The sequence below is a fragment of the Salminus brasiliensis genome, chromosome 25 (genome assembly GCF_030463535.1).
Source record: "Salminus brasiliensis chromosome 25, fSalBra1.hap2, whole genome shotgun sequence".
Lineage (NCBI taxonomy): Eukaryota > Metazoa > Chordata > Actinopteri > Characiformes > Bryconidae > Salminus > Salminus brasiliensis.
Window position 1 is genome coordinate 12,783,076 of NC_132902.1, and position 27,140 is coordinate 12,810,215.

General features: G+C 41.6%; 1 protein-coding gene across 1 annotated transcript in view; it reads right to left on the reverse strand.

Annotated features, from left to right (window-relative positions):
- The window catches only part of fam189a1 (family with sequence similarity 189 member A1), a 236,223-nt gene that overhangs the window by 27,952 nt on the left and 181,131 nt on the right, over positions 1-27,140 (reverse strand). Inside the window, exons 5-6 of the mRNA XM_072671338.1 lie at positions 11,784-11,891; positions 3,434-3,594 (exon numbers count right to left, since the gene is read on the reverse strand). Of these exons, the coding sequence (XP_072527439.1) occupies positions 3,434-3,594; positions 11,784-11,891 (269 nt within the window). The remainder of the gene's footprint in view (positions 1-3,433; positions 3,595-11,783; positions 11,892-27,140) is intronic.

Sequence of the window (27,140 nt, forward strand, 5' to 3'; positions counted from 1 at the left end):
TCTATCTGTATCTCTCACTCACTCTCTCTCGGTCTCATTCACGCTTTCGCTCCTGCAATCTAACAGTCAACAGCTGTTTGTGGAGAGTAGTTCTGGTCAGGTTTGGGTTTCAAATTGATTCGCACTGTCAAACGTGATTGGCTTGAGCCTCAAACACGTGGGCACAGGTTGGCTTCAGGTTCACTACCATGTTTGTGCAGACATTTAATCCATTCCCATCTCCCTTCAGACTGTACCAAGTACCATTTCCTGACACCGTACATGTATTTAGTCTGTGCTTTTGTCCATTGTTTTTCTCACAATACTATAGAGCAAGGGTGGGCAATTCCGGTCCTGGTGGGTCGGATAACTGCACAGGTTTTTTTTTGCTTTATGCTGCTCAAGCACACCTGATTCATCTCAACTGTTAATTTCCAGGTTATGTAGGTCTGTAAGAACAGAGAAATCAGCAAACTGGACTGGACTCTGGCCTACATTGCCCATCCCTGCTATAGAGGGATGCATTGGCCTCACATTTCCGCTGGAACAGGCCTCCTTTAGATGGACTGAGTTGCAAAATACTGTGCAACATGGCTGCGTTTATTAGGGAAATGGCCAAACCAGGAATGAAGCAAGTGATTATCTGCGTAAGAGGAATGAAGTTGGACTTGACAGCGACCCATCCAAATGACCAAAGAACCAGTGGTCCATGGACAGCAGTGTGTAGCCATGAACGTCCAGCTAACTGAGGCTCAAATCACACCTGTTCAGAGGATAAAACCTCATAACTGATTTAGTAGACTGTAGACTTTGCCTGCTTTCCCTTTTAATCAAACTTGGCATGCTGTGAAATTTGCAACATTTTTGGTTTTTTTTGAAGCATTACTTCACCAAACAGCAAGCTTCCAGACGTTTTGGTGTCTGGATTCCAGAATTGCAATGATCCTTTATTTCATTCCTTTCATGAGCTTTTAGCAGTCCAGAAAAAGAATAGCACTGACATCTTACTGAATCTGTTTGTACAGTCAATTGCACAACAGCTCTTCACTGCTTTGCATTAATACTACCAAAACACACTTTTTGCCACTCTTTGCTGTGACTGCAGTGACCTGCCGCCAGTGAGGTCACGTGCATACCCTCTATACTTGGTGGGCTATAAGCTTCTTTTATGGATTAAACATGTCGGCTACATCCGCCTTCCAGCTCACAAAACCTGAAGGGCCAAACTCTATAGACCTCCCAAGCATGTCTTGTCCGGTTGACTGCATTTTAAGAAAGGCAAAGCAATGCAAGGCAAGGCAGGGCATGTTTATTTGTATAGCACCTTTCAAACACGGTGCCAAATCTACATGCTTTACATAAACAGAAAAATGAAAACACATAAAGAAAAATGAAGGTATTTAAAAAGCAATAAAAAAAATAACCTCTGGCCAACTGGATAGCAGCTGAAACTTAAATGTAACTTCAAAAGTAAAACCAGCCTCTAAGCTGTTAATCAATTTGTGGAATACCCATTTTAGCATACATTTCAAACCTCCAGGACTTGATAAAGCTTAGGATAACATTTAGAGGTAGTTCATTCATTTCCAGTAAGGAAGAGCAACTTCCTTCCTTCAACTGTCATTCCCAGCACCCAAATTCTGAGAGATGGGCTTACAAGTGTTGAAGATGATCAAAAAATAGGCTGAATAACAGCTTTCCTTTTACTAAAATCTTACAACTTCTAAGCTGTTAATCAATCCCTGGGATAACCTTAGGATATCGTTTATCAACGATCGATATCAAATGAATAAAAAAATAACCAATACATTATAAATAAAATAACAATATATTTTCAAGAATACAAATTAAATAAAAATGTGGCAAAAAAACTAGAAAAACCATGTAAACCTGTTTGTTTTGGTTATTAACAGATGAGTAAAAACACTAAATTGAGAAAGTCTACATGATTTCAATCTCAGCAGATCAGCCCACTTAAGTATCCCATCTTTTAAATTAACCCCCCTCCTCTCTTTGGGGTATTGGGGTATAAAATACCGCCCCCATCAATCTTTCAGTGCCTCATGATGTCATGCATTGCAGGTGATTTGTGGCCTACAGCATATGTGCACAGGCTCTTGTGCTTATACTGTATTTAGGGCTTCTCTGGCATGCAAGAGCAGCCTGAGGCCAAAGTGCCTCGTCAGCAGCTTTTTACGAGTGGACACTGGGTGAGTGTGTGTGTGTGTGTGTGTGTGTGTGACACTGGCAGAATCAATGGTGGCTTTACACCGGGCCTCGGACACAGCTGTTCCACAATGCAGGCTGTCTGGGCAGCTGCTAACCTTGAGCTAATTTGCACTACACACCAATCTGGCTCAAATAGTAGCACATCAAATGCAAACACATCAGGGAGGATGCCATCTGAAATGGTGTTTCTGTGAATGTTAACACTGGATTACACAGTCAACCCTGAATCACTCCTCTCCATTTATACATGCATTTAGAGAAACTGGACATGGCTAACAGTTCAGCTGCAAGCACAGTGGTGACCCTAGGAGGGTATATGTAGGGTGTCTATCGCAACTATACAGGGTTCCAAGGTTCCACAAACCTACAAATATGTAATTATCACCTAGAAAGACCAAGAAAACAAAAGGAAGACCTATTCCACAGTGACCAGATGAGTAGGCCTCAAGACTGGCCAGCCATGGCCTAAAGGTTAGAAAAATAAGCCTTGGACTGGAAGATCATCTGCTTAGTCTCGTCGACCATCAGAAAGTCGCGGTGGGGATTCACTGCCACGAGTGGGTTAAATGCAGAGGTTGAAATCTGTTGTACTGCTGTTTGATGGCTGTAACATATTTAAATGTTTGATATTATAGCATGACCATGTGTGTTGTAATCCTGCTGGCAGTTAAATTATTATTATTATTAAATTCTGAGACAAAGAAGCTCAAGACCTGGACAAGAACCTATAACTAAATGCTGAGGAAGGGTCATACAGCTCTCTGTTTTCCACCTCATCCGTTCTTCACCTCTCCTTATCCTTTTTAGGCTTGTTTTGATGAATGGCAGCTCTCTTAACTACAGTATTTTTGTTAAGGTGGAATGTCTGTGCAATTCAATGCCTTAAAAGCGAGTTGTCAAAAGCAGTGTTCTGCTGCTAGCAGCTAATGCAGAGAGCTTGCTTGTTCACAAAGGGGACGTTTTGGTTTCTCTTTAGCTTGTGTTGCTGTGAGGACATGCTGTTCTAAGTTGTCGTCCCTTTTGGAAGGATTTTTGCTCGTACTTTTACTGGCTGTCACTTTTTAACAGCTGGTCGTAGTTATAGAGGAATGAGGCAGAGTGTCAGTGAGTGTGTTTTTTTTTTTTTTTTTTTTAGCATTGCAAACCATTATACACTACATGGACTTCCACATACTGGGACACCTGCTCATTTGTGTGTGCACATTTCTGTATGGAAGTACTGTACCTTTGCCCTTCCAGCACAGGTGTGCAGGTGTACTCTGGGGGGTAGTAGGGGGGTGGGGGGATAGGTGGGATGAACTCATCGAAGTCCAGTGTCTGGTGCAGGATGGTGCCGTGAGGAGTCATGCAGTCCGCACCCAGGGCTCGCGCTCGGTGGGGCATGAACTGCAATCAAACAACACACAGATGGACTTTTTTAAGGAAAAGCATGGGATCTGTACTGGAGGAACTGTACCAATCAAAAATATCCAAGCATCCCAAAGGGAAAATGTCTTTTCTTATCTTTGTCTGAGGGGAAATAAAGTAAATCTCAATATTGTTCCACTGGTTTCCGAAATCTTTTCCAAGATAGATACTGCTGTCAGAGTTGAGTTTTAAGCAGTAAGAATCCATGCGCTGCTTGGATGGTATAACAGTAGTAGAGCAGGGGGGTGGGAAGAAATCTGTTAGCTTTAATACGAAGATAAATCTAGGTATCCTTAGCCAAGGAATGAAAACTGAAATCATGACTACAGATCGTTTGGCCAAGAGGCAGCATGTAAATAACAAAAATGAGAGGGCCAAGCACTGATCCCTGGGGAACACCTTACACAACAGTATCAAATTTGGATGTATTTTGCTGCAGAGTAACAAAGCAGTAGCTCCCAGAAATGTAGGACTTAAACCAAGTGACAGTCGAATTTGTAATGTAGACTGCAGAGAAAGAGACAAGTGAAGTATTTTGTGATTTCCTGCATCAAATCTAGAAAGGAAGCATTCTAGTCATTACAGAAGTGTAGGGAGCAGCAGCGCAAGTGTGGGGATCAATAGCTTTATAACTGCGGAGAGATAGAGAGCGCTACTTAGAACTCACTGCAATATGAACAGTATCAGTAACTTCAACATGTTTGTGACCCCAGCTGAAGATCTAGTAACAGAGGTAAACTAATGATTCTAATATGTAGGCTGGCTAATGTTAAAAGTTCACTAAGGTCGTACAGGACAATAAGAGTGGGTCTGGGTGGCCATTACATCGACCCCCCCCCCCCCCAAAAAAAAAAACAAACAACAATACCGGCGTTAAACCAATCGATTCAATAAACTTGAATGATGTTACTTCATGCCCTGCACAGAGTGTAAAAGACTGCATTGTAAACAACAGCCGGACCACCCTCACAAGGCTTAGACTTCGCTCTGTAGCTTCGCTTTGTCCTTTAGGGATTTACATGTTCAGATGGAGGGTGTTCTGATTGATGCCAAGCTATTAAAAAAACAACAACAAGGTTTACATTGTTTAAACCAATAATGTCAACTAAATAAGGGTGGGTGGAGGAGCCCCGAGAACATTCCTTTGTCCCGGAGTCCCTGGTCCCATCTATTAGATCATATAAGCTGAATAAAGCTGATAACCTGAATAATTCAGACATCTACAAGACCACTTGAATGTAACAAGGGTGGCGCAAATAGGGATGGTGTCTGGCATTGCCAAATACACACAGTCTTTCCTGGACACTTGGCAGTAAAAGTCAAGTATACTTGGGTATAAAGTAGAAGTATAGGCCAAATATGCTTAATCCTTTCTTAAATATCATATTAGTTATTATATTTCCGAAGTACATAAAAAGTCACCTGAAAGTATACATACTTGTTTTTAGTTTAAAAGAAGTTTACAAATGGCTTACTTGAAAAAAATACTGTTTTTGTTAAGGGCAGATCCAGAATCCAGCGGTGATCAACTGGTAGACCAATAACTGCCAATCCAACATAGACTACTCAACACTAACGTGGCCAAATTGGCATGAAAAACCAGTAGAATGGCACGTAGCCTACCACACACCACACCGCATTAGCCAACCATCTAGCCAAACACCAGCCAGTAAGCAAAGTGGTAGGGTAGCACTACTGGACAGAGCAACCCAACAGAACAGCATATGGCGGTCTGCAGCCTGAGGAATAATTGGAACACTCTGTAAAACAGTTGCAGTTATGAAGAGTAAGAGTAAGTTGATGCGCACTGTGATGGAAAATATGGAAAGTCAGAAAGATGGGACACAAAACCAAGCTGAAGGTTCTGTCCGCGGGAAACAGGCAGCAGAAAGCAGTTCAAGTTAAAGGCAGGCCGAGCAGCTACAAAGCATCAACTGTGGACTACTAAAATATAGTGTTGCCATTCGTTTCTCAGTACTTCATCAGTCTGAATGGAAACAGCTCATTATTTATTCAGTCTGTAATTAATTTGCACAATGAAAGGTTCAGTAATTAATAAGCCTTACGTTTCCATTCACAGCCTCAACTTATTGCCTTTAATTGTACACTTGGAAGGCCTGTTTAAATGGCCTATGGAGTGAAGTGTGGATGTGTGTGTGTGTGTGTGTGTGAGAGAATCTTTTGTTACTCCTTTGTGACCTCCAAACTCTCTCTCTCTCTCACACACACACACACACTCATTCACTCACCGCTAATCTCGCCTCCTCTGTGTTTTTAAAACAGAGCTTTACCTCAAATTCCTCTGACCCGATAATGAGAGAGACAGACGGACCGAGAAAGAGAGAGAGATTGGGATTGAGAGAGGGAGAGTGAAAGGGAGGGATAGATACAGAGAGTGAGTAAGAGACAGTGAGAAAGACAGAGAGAGATGTGAGTGGAGAGAAAGTGAGAAAGTAAGAGGGAGAAAGAGTAAAAAGAAAATTAGGGATGAATACAGAGAGTGAGTAAAAGAGAAATGGATAAAGATGGAGTGAGAGTAAGAGAGAGAGATATAAAAGTGGGGAGAGAGGGAGAGAGAGGGAGAGAGGGAGAGAGAGAGAGAGAGTGTACAAAAAAAACAGAGACAGATACTGATAGAGAGGGAGGGAGAGAGAGAGAGACGAAGACAGATATTGAGAGAGAGATTGAAAGAAAGAGTGAGGGAGAGAGAGAGAGACTAAGACAGATATTGAGTGTGAGAGTGAGAGAGAGAATATGGAGAGGGAGAATGAGTGAGTGAGTGATGGCGAGAATAAAAGGGAGACATTTATAGAGCGAGAGAGATGGATGGATGGATAGATAGATGGAGTCCTATTAAGTCATAACTAGGTTTCAATCAGTTGTTAGAAACTAAAAAAGCCCATTAGATCATATTTCTAAAAGAGTCTCAGAACAGGATAAAGTAAAACGTTATTATTCATTAGAAGATTTTAATAAAGCATAGAAAGTCTTTTAAAAGCTTCAAAAATCTGTTTAATCTAGAACAGCACAAAAATATTAAACATTAGTGTGCTTTTATAAATTAGTATTGTTGGAAAAAAGCAGGAAACCTTTACCTGCTTTTTTTTTTAATGGCCAAAACTAAAGACCTAGCTTTAATAATCACAGCTCGCCTCTGAGGTATACCAGACGTCCCATGCGCCATAGTGAGGCTGCACTGTAGTTACAGGTGCAAAGTAAACAGCTTGTCCTGGGCTGCGCTTTGCTCTTTGTGGTTTAAACGCCATTGTCTTTGTGCAGGGAGTGTGTCGTCGGTAGCCGTGGTGATTTCTCGCATTGCCACCCTGTGCCCTGAGACGAAACTAATCCCCCCTCCTGCTCCAGCGAGCCATGCAGCTACAGGCTTGCTAATAGTGCCCTGGCCAATCACCCTCCCACACACAGACACACATTTACAAAGCCTACCTTCTATTCTGCACACTTCCACATTGCTGGTAAGACAGACTGCTGTTCTACACTTAAATACCTCAGCAGCTTCACTCTCATCTATAACGTGTTTCCCTACGCTGCCCCGTTATTATAAGTGCGTCCTGACTCAACAGTTTTCTGCTCAGGTTGCTGTTAGATTGCACATAGCGGACAGTGCAAATGACATTACAAGTCCTGCAGTCCTCCTGAAAGTCCATGTGCAGACCTATAGGGGGCGCATGACATGCAGACTCGCATGACATGCAGAGGTGTGTCGCATCATGTGTTTCATACACACACAGTTCAGGCGATATGAGCTTGTGCAGTGTTTATGCTGAGCTAACGATAGTGTTAAATGCTGTTTACTCTAATTGGGCAACTCAACCAAGCGGTCACGCATTCTTTTCGGGGGTAACACTGAAACAATTTTGTCACGTTTCTGCTATTCAAAAAGTATAGAATTGTTATGGGGATATAGAACATGAAAATGTATCTTTTTTTTTTTTTTTTTTTCATACATCACCTTTCTGTGTAGCCTGAAATAAATTTCTGAAGAGCCACATCATCGTACAATCTTACAATGCATGGTGGAGTTAATTAATTAATAAACACAATGCATTTTTCCTCAAATCTAAAATTCTCCTCTACAATGTTGGCCAGACAGCAGTAACTCTAATTGGTCCTGAACTGTATCTCTTTGACACCGCTGTAATCCTCATTATAAGCCATAGCCTTGCAGTCATTCCTCTCAAACACGCAAATGTGGATCAAGGCTACAGAGGTTATAAAATAATAGGAGACAATGGACAGTAGCTTCAGCATCTTCCTTTGGTTTTCATTATTACAGTGATTTTACAGTGATTCATTATCCAGTAAAAGTAAAGTACAATGGTAGTCTATAATAATCAGTCATAGGTTCGTATCACATCCTAGTCTTATTATCTTATGTACAGGGTACACATTTGGACAGTACTGGTACTTAGTGGTACTATTGTTTTGGTACTTTACTCTAGCTGTAAGTGTTTTTTTTTTATTATAATTTTTTTTATCTAGAACATTTTGCACATCAAACAAAATAAAGCACCCTCTACATCCTTCTACCCTCCCAAAACCATTCCTTCAACTTCCAGTGTTTCAACAGGGTGTAGAGTGTAGTGTGTGTGTGTGTGTGTGTGTGTGAGAGAGGAAGCATATGTGATATCCTTCCCAGAGTCTAGGACTAGCTGTAGCAGTGAGGAACGTTTAGCGTGTTTAAGAGCAGTTTTACCTCACAAAGCATTGTGTGTGTGCGTGTGTGTGCGTGTGTGTGCGTGTGTGTGTGCGCGTGCGTGTGCGTGCGTGTCTGTGTGCGTGTGTGTTGGGTCTCCTCAATAATTGTAAGTTAGCCAGCAGTAGCAAGCAGGTTTACGTTTGTGGGCAGTGGTGGCTCAGTGGTTAGAGCACTGGGCTAATGATGACAGGGTTGTTGGTTCAACTTTTGGGCCCTTGAGCAAGGCCCTTAGCTCCCGCTCCAGGCTTGTGGGCTCACGGTCACTGTGTGTGTTTGATCACTAGTGTATATGTGTGTGTTCACTAGTCAAGTCAAGTCAAGTCAAGTCAAGTCAAGTCAAGTCAAGTCAAGTCAAGTCAAGTCAAGTCAAGTCAAGTCAAGTCAAGTCAAGTCAAGTCAAGTCAAGTCAAGTCAAGTCAAGTCAAGTCAAGTCAAGTCGGTTTTATTGTCATTTCAACTACATACAGAGTACACAGTGAAACGAAACAGCATTCCTCTAGGACCATGGTGCAACATAGACAGTGCATACAAGACACAAGTGCAACACAAACAAACAAGTGCGGACAGACAACACAGTACAGACCAAAGAAAACATGGATTCTCTGGTCTGTACCAGAGAATCCATGTATCCACTACATGGATGGGTTAAAGACTGAGGACACATTCCATCTGTGTCCAACACTAATGGTGACTATTCTACCCGTTTGTGTCTCGAGCATAGAAACTGAGTGTTGTCACATCCATAGACGGTTCAACTTCTTTGGCATTCGCTGTAGACATGCTGCTGATGTCAGCGGCAGTTGTTGCGGGGGACATTTCGTTGTTTGACCAGGTGTTTACTCAGGTTGCAAGTGTTTTCATGGCCAGTTCTGCATTTTGAGTTACAAACACTGCAGAGAGCGCTGTCTGTTCTCGGCTCACCATTGCCCTGACTGTGTGTTACTCTGGTATTGAAATTGGTACCAATTGATTTGACGTGAAAATGTACTTGGTGGTACTGACGCAATTGGATCGGTACCCTTAAAAGTATTGACTTATGTACACAACCCGTAATTGTATATGTATTTTTCTATAATGGTGGGACATTTGTTCTCCACAAAGAGCGCAAAATAGGGACACACAATTCGTCACACACTGGCTCTGCCCCATACCGCGGTCATCCAGCCGGGTCTCAGAATTTACTGCACTGGCTATAAACCTCTAAAGCCCACTTATATACAATATTAAAACTTTATGTTCCCACAAGTTTATTTCCTCACACATAAAATGGGCTGGCAAATAAAGCGTCGAGGTATTAAACACACCACTGCCCTCCACCACTGCTTTTTGTGCCATTTCACCTGCCAAGCACAAGATCGACATGATCTCAGTCCTGGACTGAGGAATTAGTATAGAGTGGAAGCTGTTGTTCTCTTTAAAACACTGTGAGACCATTAATCATACATCTACAAGTCCTAGTGCTGATGACCGTTGTTGCTCAATTGTGTCATTCAGGCCTGTGCTTGTAAGGGACCCGGATTGGATAATGGCAAAGGCCTTAAACCAGAAAATGAAAGGCCATTAAAAAAGTGCAGACTGTCCAAATGTTTGGAGCTTAATGTCATATGTAAAGCCAACGGTTTGGAATTTTACTATTTGTCTAATGAAAAAAAAAAAAAAAAAAGTCAGCCCAAAGACCTCTTTGGATTGGGATGCTGAGGCACCCCCTGCTGTACTTACTGTATTTGCTATCTTTAGCTTACATCCTTTTAAGAATTGGATCATTAAGGGAGTCTGCTGCTGCTCGTGCTGGTTTCCTCCCTTTCAGTGATTCAGCCAAAAACTACTGGAATGCTAATAGTTCTCCCACTGTGTGTGTTTGATTACTAGTGTGTGTATGTGTGTGTTCAACGCATGGATGGGTTAAAGGCAGAGGCCAAATTCCCTTTGTGTCCAACACAAATGGTGAATATGGTTGTCTTGTCTTGTCACTGGGATCATGTTTATGAGGATGAGCCCTAGAGCACTGGAAGCAGTGCAAAATCTGTGAGGAGAGGAAACCGAACTTGAATAGTCTTCAAAATATCATTGCTGTCCAATAAGAAACATGTCTTTCCAAAACAGCAACTTTACAGGACATGCAAAATGGATGGAAGTCAGTGTAAGTCAATAATATTGGTCCATTCATCCAGAATTACTTACATAGTGCACAGAAAAGATATAGGGGTCAAATGAGAAATAAAAATGGACAAAAATGGAGATGTTTTTCATTGGACAACAGTGATGTTCTCCCTTAAACTTACCCGAATAAAGTCCAAACTGAAGCCTGCACAGGTGCAATTCTGGATGCTGCTGACTGACTACAACCTTTAGAAGTAGGGATGTTCTGGTCAAGTTATTTTACCCCCCGATTAAATCTGAGTATCAGCCGATAGTGATCCCATCAGATCTTAGTGTTGGTATAATTAATTTAGAGAATTATTAATTATTAATTTAATTTAGAGAAGATGAACTGCTGAATAATACTGACCTAAAATCCCTTTATTTTTAACAGCAGTTTCTAGAATGAGACATTCTGGACTGATTGATTTAGCTTAGTAGAGACAAGTAGGCAATGTTGGCTTGACCTCTAGCTCCGATGTTGAATTTTGTTTTGGAAATCAAAGTTGGATATCGGTCAGAATCCATTGTTGGAATGACCTGAACCTCTGGTGTTGGGCAGATGCTGAATTTTGGTTAGCATACTCACATAGTGTACGTGCTAAAAAGGGTGTTTTGAGCAATGCCATAGGATAACCTTTTTGGCAATGTTTCCATAAAAGACTATTTTCCTAAAATAAAGAGGTGTGTATGCGCAAAGAACCATTTTAAAGGTTTAAAGATGTGAATGTAATGGTTCTTTAGCTATTTAAAGGTTCTTCACACTCCATATACTTTCACAAAAAATGGTTCTGCATGGAACCAAAAATCTTGTTTGGCATTGCACCGTTATAGCACCTTTATTGCCATGTAAAGTAAATGTCAGTATTTAATGTCAATGCGATATGGTCTACAAATCAACAAAATATCAACATCATATTGATGCTGGCATCCAATATTGTCCTGATGTTCTATTTGTGACGTCACGACCCACATTCAACCAGACATCAATGTCTACTCACGTTGGTGGCCGGCTGAGTGCAGACTAGCCTTAGCTGAAAGCCTTATTTGCATACTGCAGTCTTATGTGTTATTAGCATTCCAAAAGCCAACATCATGATCACCATCAACAAACAGTATAGCTTCCAGTCCTAATCTTTTATTTATATATATATATATTATATATATATATATTCAATTCAATTATTACAGCCAACATGTTTCCTCCCCTTGTCTGTCCCCATCTTTTCTTCACAATACAGTGAGACGAGCGCGAGTGCAGCGCTGCAATGCACACAATTACACCCCCTCCTCCTTACACACACACACTTACCATCTGCAGTATATCAGTAGAGACCATCTGCATGCAGCACATGGCTGTGGCAAGAGCGCACACAATGGTGGAGATGACATTCAATGCGCACACGCTAAACAACAGCTCCTGCAGAGAGAGAGAGAGAGAGAGGGGTAGTTAAGCAACACGACAGGATATATTTTCCAGCTAAATCACAGTCTGTATTATGCTGTTATTGTTCACTTATGAAGACGTTTTGCTGGCAGTAGGAACGGAGCTGTATCTGTAGAGTAAGACAGAGGGGAAAAAATGGCACACTGGCAAGGCGAAAGAGGTGTTGAGAGAGGGGGATGATGAGCAGCATCACTGAACTGATAATACTGCATAGTCATTAAGACTAAGATCATCCTGGCCTTCGCACAGCAGTGCAATGGAATTTAGCCTCCATATTTAACAAGAGATGGAAGGATCCATCGATTGATCGGCTGTGTATCACTATCAGACGATTTTCAGCCAAAATACATGACCGGTGATGAGACAATATATTTCCAGTCCTGAGAGCTGGTCAGATCATATGACTTATATTTTGCGAGTTGCTGCAGGCTTGCGCAAGGTCACAGGATGCTGCAGTTCCTTGTGCAACCTCTAGATGGCAATTCAGCCGCAGAACCGCCTTAAGGCCAATATTGAAATCCTTAGTGCGTAGATTGACTGGTTCTATATGCATTCTGGCAGCTGTGTGTACTACTAGTAAAACTAACTCTGCCTCATGGAAGGAAGCAAAGTAAAGACTTCTGAACTCCACTAACCGAATACACACTGAGAGTCCATCACTCAGCCCAGCACAGTGAGTATCAGCAGAGCTAGCAAACACCACAACACCACACCACAGCTCGTGCTGACAGCGTCTCATCTTAAAGGGGACAGTGCAGAACATTACAGAAGCCCTGCATGGTGATTCACTACCAGGATATCATGGAAAGGTCAATGTGGCATAAAGCCCCACCCTCAATGAATATTGGTGAAGGGCCAATGCTTTTGTGTTGAATCTTTGCTGTAACGAACGTGTAGATTAGGCATATCCACGTACCCTACGCTGTATGCTGCACCTTCCCAGAAATGCAACTACTCGTCACTGTGACTTAGACCACAGCGACTGTGATTGGTCCTTTGCCACCACAAACACACATCACGGATTGTCCGTACAATGTGAGGTAAATGGTTGAACATGACGAACCAAATTTTCAAGTGGCCGAGCAAGCACAGAAAAGTCACCCGGTTTGGCATTGACCCCAAAAACACTGATCAGTCCACCCCTATGTTTAACCCATTCATATACACACACACTCTCTTCTGAGCAGTTGGGAGTTAGGTGCCTTGCTCAAGGGCACCCCAGCTGTGAATGCTAAGAGAGAGGGAAGCACCATTCCTTCATTTCCCTCCTCCCCCGACTTCCTGCCAGTCCAGAAGATCAAACCAGTGACCTTTCGGCCCGAGGTCCACTTCTTTAGCCAGTGGGCCACCGCTGCCCACATCACTGGTGCAAAGAGAGAATACAAGCAGTGAAGCAGCCACCAGTGCTGCCTTACATGTGGATAATGTTTATCACTGGTCTCCATATCAGATTTCTCCCGGTAAATGTGCTTATCTATGATTAGGTTTTGGTTTCATATGTGAATGAGGAGAATTATGTTTATAATGATGATGATAGAGATGATGCTAGTAATCTGACCGCTTGATTTGCTGATGCTTTACAAGCAGGACCAACACAAAATACATGTAATATGCAAGTGTGTTCTTTGTGCAAGTGTGTATTTGTACATTTGGATGGTAGGTAAAATGTTTCATTTGATAAAACAAACTGCTCGGATAAGTATAAAGTCATTTGTTTGACTGATACATTTATAAAATGTATACATTTTTTGTCCATTTTTGTCAGTGGATCCAGCACTGCGCCAAAATCAGTCACCAAATGTAACTTCCAGTCAAAACGGCCATTAAATCAAAGTCATTTCATTTTTAGCAAATATTACTAAAGGACATTTATATGTAAAATAATCCACTTGTGGAATTAAAAGGAATTTAAGCAATTAAAGCTGGGAAAAAAATGATTCAAAGACAAAAAACATGGATATAAACCAAGAAAAACAGACCAAAAAGAAGAACATTTGATGAAAGCAAAGAAAGAAGCTGCTGATTTTCTCAGAGCAATGCTGTGACCAACACACAGTCCAGACCTCAACATCTCTGATTGTGTTTGGGATTACTTTGGGATGGTGAGCAGCAGAAAATGCTCCCTTTGGATGGGACTAATTTGACATGAGAAAGTGGAGTAATGAAAATGAATGCAACGACATCCCGGCATAAGGAGAACTTGCACACTTCCGTTACCTCCAAAAAACGTGATGACAACCTATTGATGGTAATAATGAAGTTACATGTTCATAACAAGTACAGGGGTTATATGCTACTGTGGGCACCTCTGGGGAGCCCTTTGGTTGGTCTTCTGGGTTTGACTGATGTTTGCTACAGACCTGACCAAGCTGAGGTATCTGTGCCGTGCACAACGATACTAAATGCCTCCTCGAGAGCTTCCACACTTCAGAGAAACCATGAAAAACTCCCTTTTCCACTTGATCAGGCGGAATATTCTCTCACATGTCGATTCACATGGAATTAATACAACCTGAGGTTATTTTTATGGCTCGTTTTACAGAAGGAATTTACTATGTTGCGAATTGAGCCTGACTGGCTAAAAACAACTAGCATAGCAAAGTTGGACAGCCAAGAATACAGACATTCCTGGATCATAATACAGTCTGAAAAGTTTGTAATATCTGCTGTGACAAAGTCCTTATACGTTCAGTACATAGGTGCACAACTGATGATGCGCAGTTTGTCACTGCTCCTCTACCTCAATCTTCACTGTTCAGTTTCTGATCATTGGGCTACTGCATTTAATTTTCAGCAGTCTGGTGGAGCATCTTTGACTATAATGCAGTGACACTGACATGGTGGAGGTATGATATGGGGCTTTGATGTGTGTTGCACTGGTATGAGTGTCTCAGCCAGGGTTGAGGGAACACCATCCAAAAATATGCAGTGAATCTATGGCCAGAACCTGACCAGCGAACTGTGCATAATCAGATGGACTACAGTCTCGAACAAAAAAAGGTGGACAGTATTTAATAAAAATGAAATGGTCAGTTCATGTACAAAAAGGTTCGCTGTCGACTGCCTGGACAGGCTGGTTTGAGTATTTCTACAACTGCCGATCTCCTGTGATATTTCTACAACAGCAGAAGACCATGTGGGGTTCCACTTCTGTCAGCCAAAAACAGAAGGCTGAGGCTGCTTTGGGCACAGGCTCACCTTCAAAACTGGACAGTTGAAGCTTGAAAAAACGTAGCAAGGTCTGATGATTCTTGATTTCTGCTATGGAACACAGCCTGCCTTGTGTCAGGTGCCTTGTGCCCTTGAGTCCAGGCTGGAAGTGGTGGTGTAACGGTGTGAGGGATGTTTTACTTGGCGTACTTTTGGGCCTTTTTAATGCCAATCAATCTTCTCTTAAGCACCTCAGCCTATGTGAAGATGCTGCTGATCATGTGCATCTTCAACTGACCCATCTTCTAATAGCTGCTTCCAGCATAATGATATCATGTCATAAAGCAATCGCCTTCTTAAACTGGTCTCAGGAACATTAGTTCTTCAGTGAGCTTCCCAGTAACAGTAGAACATTGTTAGGATGTGGTAGAACGAGGACGTCAGAGCATGAAGGTGCTGGAGAAAAAAAATAATCTGCAGGGATTGAGTGATGTAACCATGTCAACATGGACCCGAAGCTCAAAGGAATGTTTGCAACGTCTTGTGGAATGCATGCCATGAATAATTGAGACTGTTTTGAGAATAAAGAAAGCCCTACTGCTTGAGTGTGGCTGCCAAGACAGCTGCAGAGTGGGCAGACCTTCCTTAGAGGACTTTGCTGTTTTACTACATTTAATAAAGCCAAAATTTGCTCTAAAGAACTCCAGAGATACCGCTGCCTTCACAAAGACACTGACAGTGAGGCCTTCACACAACTTACCTGCCACCATAGCACAGACAAGCCACTTACCACCTTTATGATGATGAATCTTTCAAGGCATTGCACGTCTTAATGAGCACTTAAGGGAAAACGAGCTGGTCATCATGACACACACCGCTGCCTTTTAATGGCCTATGAGCTTTGGAGAGCCGTTGCGGCGGTGCAGGCTTTGAGTCATTATGCCGACCCAAGCAGCGGCCATTACGACCACCTCCCTTCACCATCACGGCAATAAAAACACATGCAATCTTACAACATCGCACGGTAATAAGAGACTGCGTATTTACAGCTTGTCCACTGAAAATATTTTATTTGACTGCGCCATCACATAAAGGTTGGGCTCTGGCCTTTGAAACTGACCAGTGATGAATGAGGCTGAGGGGGCAGACAAATTGTTTGACCTAAGTGACCATGAAAAGGCATGAAATTTTATGACTGTGATAATGTCATATAAGAGTCTGCTGTCATTATTGTCATATATAAAGGTGGCACACTGACAAATCTGTCTGCTGACCCCGTCCAGCTGAGGAGTGTGTATGTTCTCCACAACAGGAGAGTTTATAGACGACTGTATATTACTTATTCAGTGAAGGACGCTCAGGCCCAGGTTCTTCACCTGCAACAAATTCAGGCTTGGCATTTGAACAATATGCTGGGGTGAATGCAATGGACCTTCCCAGATATGTTTGCTGTCTAAGAGCTTTGAGGCTTATATTCACTATATAGACAAAAGTATTGGGACACCTGCTCATTTATTATTTCTTCTAAAATCAAGGAAATTAAAGTTCTTCCACCAAAAGCAGGATAAAAAGTTCTCTAATTTAGTAGAAATATGTAAAATAAAAAAAATAATAAAACAAAAAAGATTGTAATGATTGAACCCACGAGGGAGGGGGTTCAATCATCCCCCATAGGATCCCCTCTTGCAACAGTGTGCTTTGCTGAAATGTGGATCCTGTATGTTTTAACAACAGTAATTATTGCGGAACTAGTAATTATCACTGACCCCCACTGAACTCTTATTTGACACTGAAAGGTTTAGGGAAGAATGGGCATAAGGGCACCACAAGAATAATAATTAAAATATAAAAAATAAAATCCATTCTATTTGTATAGTTTTCATACAAACTAAAACTTCCAGTGGCTGACAGCTGGGCTTATCACAGTTTGAGTTCGAGCTTGCTGTAAAAAGGGCACGTTTTCAGTGGCTTCTTTGGTTTGTCTCCTTGATTTCTTTAAACTTTTACACTTTTTACTTGACACTGCAGCAGTGCCCTCCTGTGACCAAAATATTTATGAGGCCTGTTACCTCGCTATTACACCACTGAAAACCTCCCTCACTGCTGTCGTCCATTTTCCCTTCTTAGTACATTTATAAGGACTGTCGGGCTGAACTGATGTAAAGGTCGCATGACCCCAAGCCGATCTGTCTGTTTTGAGTGAGTCACACTGCCATGTTTTGGAAGTTCTGTCCTGAAACCGAAGTGGTTTAACGAACGTCCCCTGGCTGTCCGAACAGCAGAGTTGCTCGCTGTCTTCAAACGCAGACCCACTTCTTTCGAGAGTACTTGGGAGTAGTGTAGTGTTTAGTATTATGGCCTCCATGTTGACTTGTTAGTAGTATCTAGACCTAGAGGAATCTTTGAATTCTAGTCTATTCAAACTAGATCAGAATATTAGAATATTAGAGTAAACACATACATCGTACCACATACAAAAGTGGCCCAAATCGGAACTGAAAAGGTCAGATTCGGTTTGTTTTTGCCATTCAGATCGCCCACAGGTTTGGGCCCTTTTTACCTGCTGTGTGAATGTAGCCTTAGAGGAAAAGGCAGAGGAAAAAAAAATGGCTGAACAGGAATAAACTCCTGTAAAAGAAGGAACTACCCCAAGTCCGCTTGTATACTTAATCCTGTCTAAATGGAGCTTTAAATTTCTTGCTGAACTATCACTCTAAATACGAACCCTATGCATAAAAAAAGACAGTCTGCACTGATCATGTTGCTGGATTTGTGATGACACAACCATACTGTAGCACAGCCCCCCCATGAGAAGCAGAAAACTTGTGGGGGGGGGGCGGGGGTGATAATAGCATGCAAACCAGCCAGGTCAAACAGGGGGCAGGACTGTCACTTCTGGCTCCATCTCCTCCCCATCCAAGCCATTAACATCAAAACTCCCAATTACACCCCACCCGTCAGACCTCCCAGAATGACGCCACAAGCTTCTGACTCACTTGACACCTGTGTTAAGCAGCACAGTTAAATGAGTAATGATATCTTACCCAGGATATCTGCTTTTTGTTGCCTTTGTTTGTTCTGATCTGATATTTAATTATATATAACACCTGCCATGTAGAGCTAGCTAACTGGTGTGCAGTTAAGAGAATGTAGCCCATAATATTCAAATATTCTAATAAATGGTGTCTGTATGCTGGCGTGAACATCCCTGCAAAGTCTAAAATCTTCATTTATGAAACAGAGGGGTCTGGTAGATTGTTGGCAGGAGTTGGCCGGGTCACATGTTTTCTACACTACCTGGACATGGTGGAAAGAGGAAGCTATCGCAGGCTGCCACCAGATTCCTAAGGAGGCAGGTGGTCAGAAACCCTCAAGTGACTGCAAAAGACCTGTAGCAAGAGCACATACTAAACTCTGAAGGTCCCCACGACCCCAAAACACAAGAAACGTCTGCTCCAATCTGCTCAGAACCAGATAAACAGGCCATAGAAGTTTTGGGATTCTGTTTTGTAGAGTGATGAAACACAATTGAAGCTTTTCAGGCCTTTTGATCAGCGTTATGACAGGAGGAGGAACACCCTGCTTGCAGTGAAGCATAGCAGTGCTTCAGTGATGCTCTGGGGCTGCTTCGCTTCCTCTGGCACTGGAGACCTGCAGTCTGTGGAGGGCAAAATAGATTTAATCAATTCAAAGTATCCTAGAAGGAAAACCCAGAAGAAAAAGGCATGCCTTCTGTGAGGAAGCTGAATCCTGGGCGTCACTGGGCCTTCCCACAGGGCAATGAGTCCACCAAGACTTGGTTTTAGAGGAAGTCCTAAAGGATTCTGGAGTGGCAATCACAGTTGCCTGATTTAAACCCCACTGAAAATCTTTGGTGGGATTTGATAAAGGCGGTTGCAGCAACAAACGCATAAAAATGAGTGAACTGGATGCCGCAAGATAGCTCAGGAATGCTGCCAGAAGCTGGTGTCTGGCTATGCTTGTCAGGTTTGCAGATGGTCATTACAGCAAAAGGGGGCTCTACTATGTATTAAAGACACTTGTCAGAAAGGGGCTGAATTCGTCATTAAAGGAGGCATTTTGTGTTAAATGTGAAGAAAGCAAGTGTTCCATTTGTTGTGTTGGGATATTTAAATTGTTGCTGTTTGACTGCAATAAATCAAACAGCTGAAAGTCTGAAATGATTGTGTTAATAAACCTAATTTGCAGTGGGGATCGAATCAATCATATTGATGGCAACTGTATAGCTGCCTGACTGCTGCTGATCCACTTACATGCAATGTTTTTTTTTAACCAATAATGTTTTGCAGGTGTCGTACTGATTCACGGCAAGACATGAAACAAAAGAACATGAAGGCCCTTGTGTTTTTCTGAACCATATGTAACTAAAGGCTGTTCCAGTCTGTAGGATCATTCAAATGTGGCTGAGAAACATGTCCTTCATTTTGGCGGAATTGAAGGACACAGCAGGTGTATCCTCTGAGACCTTGAGTCACCCTAAATCTTCAAACTGTGGCGGAAACAGCCGTGACTGGAGAGTTGCAATGGGAGCAGAGTTTGTAATGAAATGTGATGGAGCGTAATATTCAATCTAACATTTTTTAAAAACGGTTGCCTTGTTTACATCAGTAAACCCCTGACATATCTGTGCAGCTTGCTTAGGCCATCTCGATTGTGCGTGACTTTTTGAGCCATTAAGTGGAGCATTTGGGTACCAGGGCTAGCGATGTCACTTCCTTGCCTGCTGCATTAATTCTGAGACACGCCTAAAGACTAAAGCTTCATTCATTATTCATTCATTCATAATTAATATGGGGGATTACAAACAAACACAGGAGACACCATGGCAGAATTAGAGCCGGATGGAAACTGGTAAAGTGTCAGAGACCGAGTGGGAAGGAAACTGTGACCAATGTCCAATAACAGTAGCTATGTTTGGAAAAGGATTGAAAGGGATAATTGGAGTGCTCCTCCACCCCCCCCCATTCACTCTTATTATTGATCTCTTTACAAACTTATATTCTTTTAATTATGTAAATGAACCATCTTATTAATTAGTACAAGCACATATGATCCTGTCTCTATTTTTTTTTTCTGGTGTAAACCCAAAGAGGATGGGGTCCCACTTTTGAGCCCATTTTCTCTTCAGGTTTCTCCATATTAACATTGTACCTGGATTGCTCAAATCAAGGCTTGGACATCATGTTCGGGCTCCATCACAATGACCATTTGTTCAGGCCTTGGAGATTGCTTTGGTGGTTGAGCTTTTCAGGGGACTGGGATGTTCTGCTGAAGACCATAATCAGGATGGTTTGGTGTGTTGGGGGGACTCCCGTTGAGCAGATGTGAAGCGTACAGGAGCGGTTTCAGGCCGCAGGTGTATGGGACACCAAGCTATCTGAGTGATATACAAGCAAGCACTCTTCAGCATAGCTTACGCATGCCTGTTATACACAGAATAAGGCCAGAACTTTTTTATTTTATTTATTATTTACTTTATTCATACACTCATCTTGTCTCTCACCTTTTCTGCAACATTCAGGGACTTTTTAAGACCCTCTGACGTATGGAGACACTGTTCCCAGAGAAGGATGCGGTGACATGAGAAGATTTCTTTTTGTACTCATCTTCATGCTGTTAAGCAACCAGAGTGGAGCCCTTTGTGGTTATCAGAGCTAAACAATAAGATAAACTTGGACACTGGCATGTTGATCAAGGTCATTCAATAGGTTGTTGTTTGGTCATTAGTATTAAGTTTTGATATGATGGAGATATTCATATTTATTGGATTGATCTTTAAAGCATATTTTAATAGAATGAATAAGAAGTCATGAATTTGGTTCATTTGATTTACATAGATTTGCATTTAAGTAGAATCATTTTGGAGCAGAGAGAGGGGACAGAAGATCTACAGCTGTTATGGGATTTTAATGGTCTGCTCCACTGGTTTCTCATTGAATCCATTTTAAACTGTCTGCTCGTAATGCTGAAATAATTCAAGACATTTTTTAGTCTTTTACATTTGAAACAGTTTTTCATTCAGTTTCACTCAATACTAATACAGTTAGCCTCTTTTTTTAAGGTTAAGGTCTTGTTTGGTGGTGCGGCAGAGCTAGGGAACCGGCACTTTCCTCCAAGCGATGCAACACTGAGGCGGCAGCTGGCTTTGCATGTATCTGAGGAGAAGTGTGTTAAGTCATTACCCTCCTAGTGTCGGGAGCATTGCTAGTGATTGGGGGAAGGAGGGTGGGGGGGTGGTATAAATGTGTTGGTTAACTGCCAGTAAAAAACATATAAACATGTGATATGAAAAACATTTTATGTATGTATCTATAGATACATATATATATGTATGTATGTATCTATATATATATATATATATATATATATGAGAGAGAGAGAGAGAGAGAGATCTATATATATGCGTGCCACACCACCTAACAAAGAACAAGACCCTAACCTTAAAAACAGAGGATAATTGTTTTAGTCTTGCTGTGGTAAATTAAACAGTATTATATTTGCAGTTTGGGAGGCAGATGCAATTGATTACAACAAAAAAAGTGGAGTTTATGTGGTGGCAGTAAGGAAGTACAAAAAAAGCAATAAGAGCATTCATTGAAATGTTGTTGCACACAGGGCATGATGGTAAGGCAGCAGGCGATGATGGATTTACTGGCTATTTGCTGGAAGGGAAACCCAAATAATATTAAGTCAAAAGCAGTTATTCAGAAACTGACTAATGATGAATGAGGTAGAACTTGGCAGACAAATCATCATTACAACAGATGGGCTCCAATTAACATATTACACCAATAAAGTGACATTATAGGTGTACCTCATTAAGTGGAAGTAAACGTCAGTGGAAAGGCAGGGTAGGTGTTTCTTAAAGTGAACAGTTTTATTCACATACACTATATGGACAAAACTATCGGGACACCTTCTCATTCATGGTTTCATTTGAAACCAAGGGTATTAAAGAGTTTATCCTGCTCTTGTTAGAGTAACTGTCTCTACTGTCCAGGGAAGACTTTCAACTAGATTTTGGAGCAATGCTGTGAGGATTTGACTGCATTCAGCGACAAAAGTATTTGTGAGGTCCTCATTCCCAATTCCTCAACTCATCCCAAAAGTATTGGATTGAGAGATCACAGTTCCACTGCCTCACAGCTCAATGCTTGGGGGAGGAAGTCAGGATTTGTTCAGCACTGTTTAAAATATACAGATTTAATATATAATATGTGAAATGTTTACATTACTATTTACTACTTTGGATAAGATGTGAATTCTAGTGTAGTGTAAGGGGGCAGAGGTCTTTGGTGGGTGCAGTGTGAGTGAGCAGAAGTCACAGTTTCAGTAAGTAAGTGAGTATGAGACCTGTGGGAAAGCTTTGTGACTGACTGGACTGAAACACTCTACTACTGGCTGTTCAGCAACCTAATGGCTTGGGGGTAGAAGCTGTCTTGGAACCTGCTGGTCTTCATGCTTCTGTACCTTCTGTGAGAATAGGCAGTGACTTTGGTTGGTGGAGTCCTTACTAGTCCTACTGAACTTCCTCAGACAGCGGCTGGTGTATAAACCAGAAGGTTTGGATGCTAAAACCTCAGTAATGTGCTGTTGCAGTTCCTGTACCAGGTGATGATGCAGCCCGTCAGAATGTTCTCCACAGTACATGTTTTGAATGTCCTGAGGATGCCTGGATTCATACCAAACCTCCTCAGCTGTTGTGCCTTCTTCACCAGCCTTAACATACCCATAAACATAACCATAGAAGGATGTGAACTTCTTACAGTCTCTGCAGGAGTTTCCGTCTATTGATTTCTTCTGTAGAAGCTCCATAACTGAAAAGAGAAGAAAGCTGTGGTGCTGTTTTCTCAATGCTTCATCAAGTGCATGGTAGGCTGGGTTGTGTGTATTTGGCAAACCATCGCCACTAGTGGATAGGAGCTCCTTGTGAAGTGTAAAATATGTACAAATGTCATGAGCTTCTGTTTTTAGGGTGCACCTTACTGTATATGTATGACTTTGATGAGATCTTGTTGACATAGAATGTCTTCTCTGTTCATCGCAATCAATGTATTTATAATGGCTGATTCGAAGCATGCTCAGTGTTAAAAGGCCCAGTGTCCCGTGCCTCCTCTCGATGCCAAAAAGAAGCTGTCGTCAGTGTGAGCGTGGCTAAAGCGCTCAGACACCAAGAAAGCAAAGCAAGCGCGAGTACTAATTAGGACTGCATAACTAATGATTGCTGAGCCTCATATGCATATTATTTTGCAGAAGCTGGCGACGAAACACACAGAGACATTTCCAATAAGGCAGCGGCTCTTAAGAGCAGCGTGTAATTCCCACTCCACTAAATGGGCCATGCACTCGCTAAATGTCAAACCTAATACAGTCAGAAAATAGAGAAATCCCCGGTGGGGAACAGAGAGAGTGTGTGTGTATGTGGGAACAGAGCCATGAAATAATTTCTCATCACACTCCTAATGCTATATATCCATGTAAAGTGATGCCATTATATTAAACAGTAAATACTGTACATACCACTAGCAAGTATGCTCACATGCTGTATGTAGCAAGTTGCTATTAGCTATGATATCTGATTAAAAAAAAGATGACTTCTGCAGTGCTAGTTTGTACCAAAGAAAATGTATTATACACATTATCGGTCATAACATTAAAAAACTGGTTACACCTGTCCAGGTGTGGGATATATTAGGCTGCAAGTGAACAGTCAGTTCTAGAAGTTGATGTGTTGGAAGCTGGTAAAATGGATGAGCATAAGCATTGTGATTAGTGTCAAATTGTGATGGCTAGATGACTGGGTCAGAACAGCTCCAGAACAGCTGGTCTTGTGGGGTATTCCAGTATGCAGTAGTTCAGTACCTACCGAAAGTGTTCCAAGAATAGCATGACCGGTGAACTGATGGCCAAGTAATGAGCAGCCACCACAGCACGCTGGAAAAAAATGGGGGTTGGGTACTCTCCTCAAGGGCATCTCAGCCATGGCTGCCAGTCCTGGGGATCGAAGCAGCAGCCTTCCAGTCTCTAAGCCTGTTTTTATAACCTTTAGGCCATAGCTGCCCCCACACTGCATGGACTGATCCATGGCTCTGTCAGTCAGGCTAACAAGTATTGACAGTAAATAGTCACAGATTAGCATTACTCCAATTATGTCCAACTAATTGGTGACTACTAGCTTCCATTTGTTATTAGCAACATTAGCTAATATCATTAGCTCATATCCTTACTATGAAATGCTTAGTAACTATGTGCCTTGGCCAACAGAGGTCCATTGATGACCCGAGATGATGTGTAGCTGACGAATTGTTCATATGGCTACAGTCTGTAAATTCATGCTCTGCCCAAGCTTTACAGATCACAGATCAGAAATCCAACTGTAATTGAGAGCAGTTTGTCAGGTTGGACTGCTTCATTTTTTTTGTTTTGGGTCACAAAGCAATGGTGATATTCCAGTTTTTAATTGGTTAATGTAGTTGATGGCACATGTATGTTCATACTGCATATTGTAAAATGAAAAAAATCAGTGAGTAGTATCAGTGCATGTGATTTATTTATTTATTTATTTTTCAACAAGGTCTTGGGTCATGGGGCAAGCATGTGAACTCATTCAGAACATTTAGATTTTCAATAAGTGAGAGTTTCTGCTGTTGTATGATGTGAAATGGTTTATTCTAGAGAAAGTTATTGTCTCAGATTTCTGAACAGCAGCACAGGAACCATGCGTAACAATGTCCATCATACAGATAGATAGACAGTAGATTCACTATCCAAAACAACCAGTGAATCGACATGTCGACATGAGTTCTTATGTGTAATGTTAATAGTGGTAAACAGTGATATGATATTAATGTAGTGTAAATATACGTCCAAAACGATTGTAAAACAGTGTGCCAGGTATCTGGTAACATTTCCATAGCCAATCGTTTACCAGTTTTTCAAAATGTAGTTACAGTTGCACCACCACTGTGAACACGGAAGTATTATAGGGCCTCGTTTTAATCATTTTATTACAGCAGAAATTTTGAATTCCTTTTAAAATGTTACCTTGTGCTTAATTCTACTAAGATGGACCATATTATTGTATCTTAAATAATAAGACTTACTGGTTTATTAATTCAAAAGAAACATAATTTTATGCTGATTGCTACATTTTATTATCTAAATTGAGGCATATTGGGTTGAAGAGGTGCTCTGTGATGGTGGTTTAACATCACAGTAGCTACAGAAGAATAGGCTGGTGGGCAGAGTGTGAATGGAGTTACCACCTGTATTATGTATCTGAAAGGCAAGTGGCCCTCTTGCAGTGAATGCATGCAAGTTTCTGTCTCTAGCTGTTGTAGACATAATCCAGTGAAGGGTCTTGTAATGTATGTACTGCTGTAGTGAGTTTCTGTTTCTGCTGATATGGTGAATATCTACATCTGTTTTGTAGACTTACTAGAGAGACATTCAGTGCTTGCATAATATGGTGTGCTGAGGTCATGTTGAAACTGCAGCAGCTTTAGCTTTAAAGAAAGTGTCAATAGAGTGTACGTGCTCCCAGGGCTGACTCGCCTACAACCGGTAACGGGTCAAGATAGGGCAGGGCCAGTGCTACAGGTCATCCGCTGTGCTAGGGCACAAAAACATGAACTCCATGCTGACTCTTTACATACTGATTGCTTCAGGGCCAGAGGCAAAACCATGAGTAGAGGCATTAATATACATGCATGATCAAGCAGCTTAAGCAACTATGTGTAAAATGAAGGCATTTAAATTTTTACTCCGGATGGGATGGTTTATGCCACAGTTTAGAAGCATAGAAAGGATCTCTAGGAATCTGAAAATAATCATGGTAGACCACAGTGCTGGGAGATACTGGTAATCTAACACTGTCATAACAGTATTTGATTTGATATTTATGTTTCATATTCATACATTCCATGAACTCATTCTTCTAGAGTACTGTTACCGTTTGCTAAAGTGAAAAACATATAAATTATAGATAAACACACTCAAAATAACTGCATAATAAGAAGGTTCCATACCAATGCAAGGTTTTTCTTGGAACCCTACAGGCAAGCCAAGAAGCATGTAGGAACCTTCACGGTTGGGGAGTTAAGTTGATTTCAACTGTGTTTCTATGCTTACAATAACATTAAAGATAACCTCACATAGTATTATAAACATTAATAGAACTGGGTAGTGGCCAGATAAAGAAACTGTTTTTTTTGGGTATGTTTGGATCAGTGGTATGTCTGGAGAAATCAGGATAAAGCAAACGTTTACATTTGCGGCATTTAGTAGACGCTGTAATCCAGATTGACTTACAAAAGTGCTTTGATGTCCATTATGGGAATAAATCCCAGCCAAAACAAAATAGGTTAGAGTCCAAACTACCCAGAAACTCTGCCAGAAACGAACGTCAGTGCTGCTACCTAGAGAGAGATGCACACATCATGCTTTAAGTGCAATATAAAAAGATGAGTGTTCAGTCTACGTTTGAAGACCGTGAGGGACAGACCACCACTTGGATGCCAAGACAAAGAAGAGTCTTGATGCATGCCTGAAGGATGGCTGGTCAAGACGGGCTGTACTTGAAGCTCGACTTGACATCATGCCTTCTGTGAGGAAGCTGAAGTTTGGACGCCAGTGGACCTTGCAATAAGACAATTATCCCAAACATACCTCAAAGCCAACTAAGGGTTGGTTTCAGAAGAAGTCCTGGAAGATTCTGAAGTGGTTGTCACAGTTGCCTGACTTGAACTACAAAGAAAATATTTGGTGGGATTTAAAGAAGGTGGTTGCAGAACTCCACGCTGACTCTTAACATACTGATTGCTTCAGGGCCAGAGTAGAGGCATTAATATCCATGCATGATCAAGCAGCTTAAGCAACTATGTGTAAAATGAAGGCATTCAAATTTTTACTCCGGAGGGGATCGTTTATGCAACGGTTTAGAAGCAAAACATACCTCAAAGCCAACTATGGGTTGGTTTCAGAAAAAGTCCTGGAAGATTCTAGAGTGGTTGTCACAGTTGCCTGACTTGAACTACAAAGAAAATATTTGGT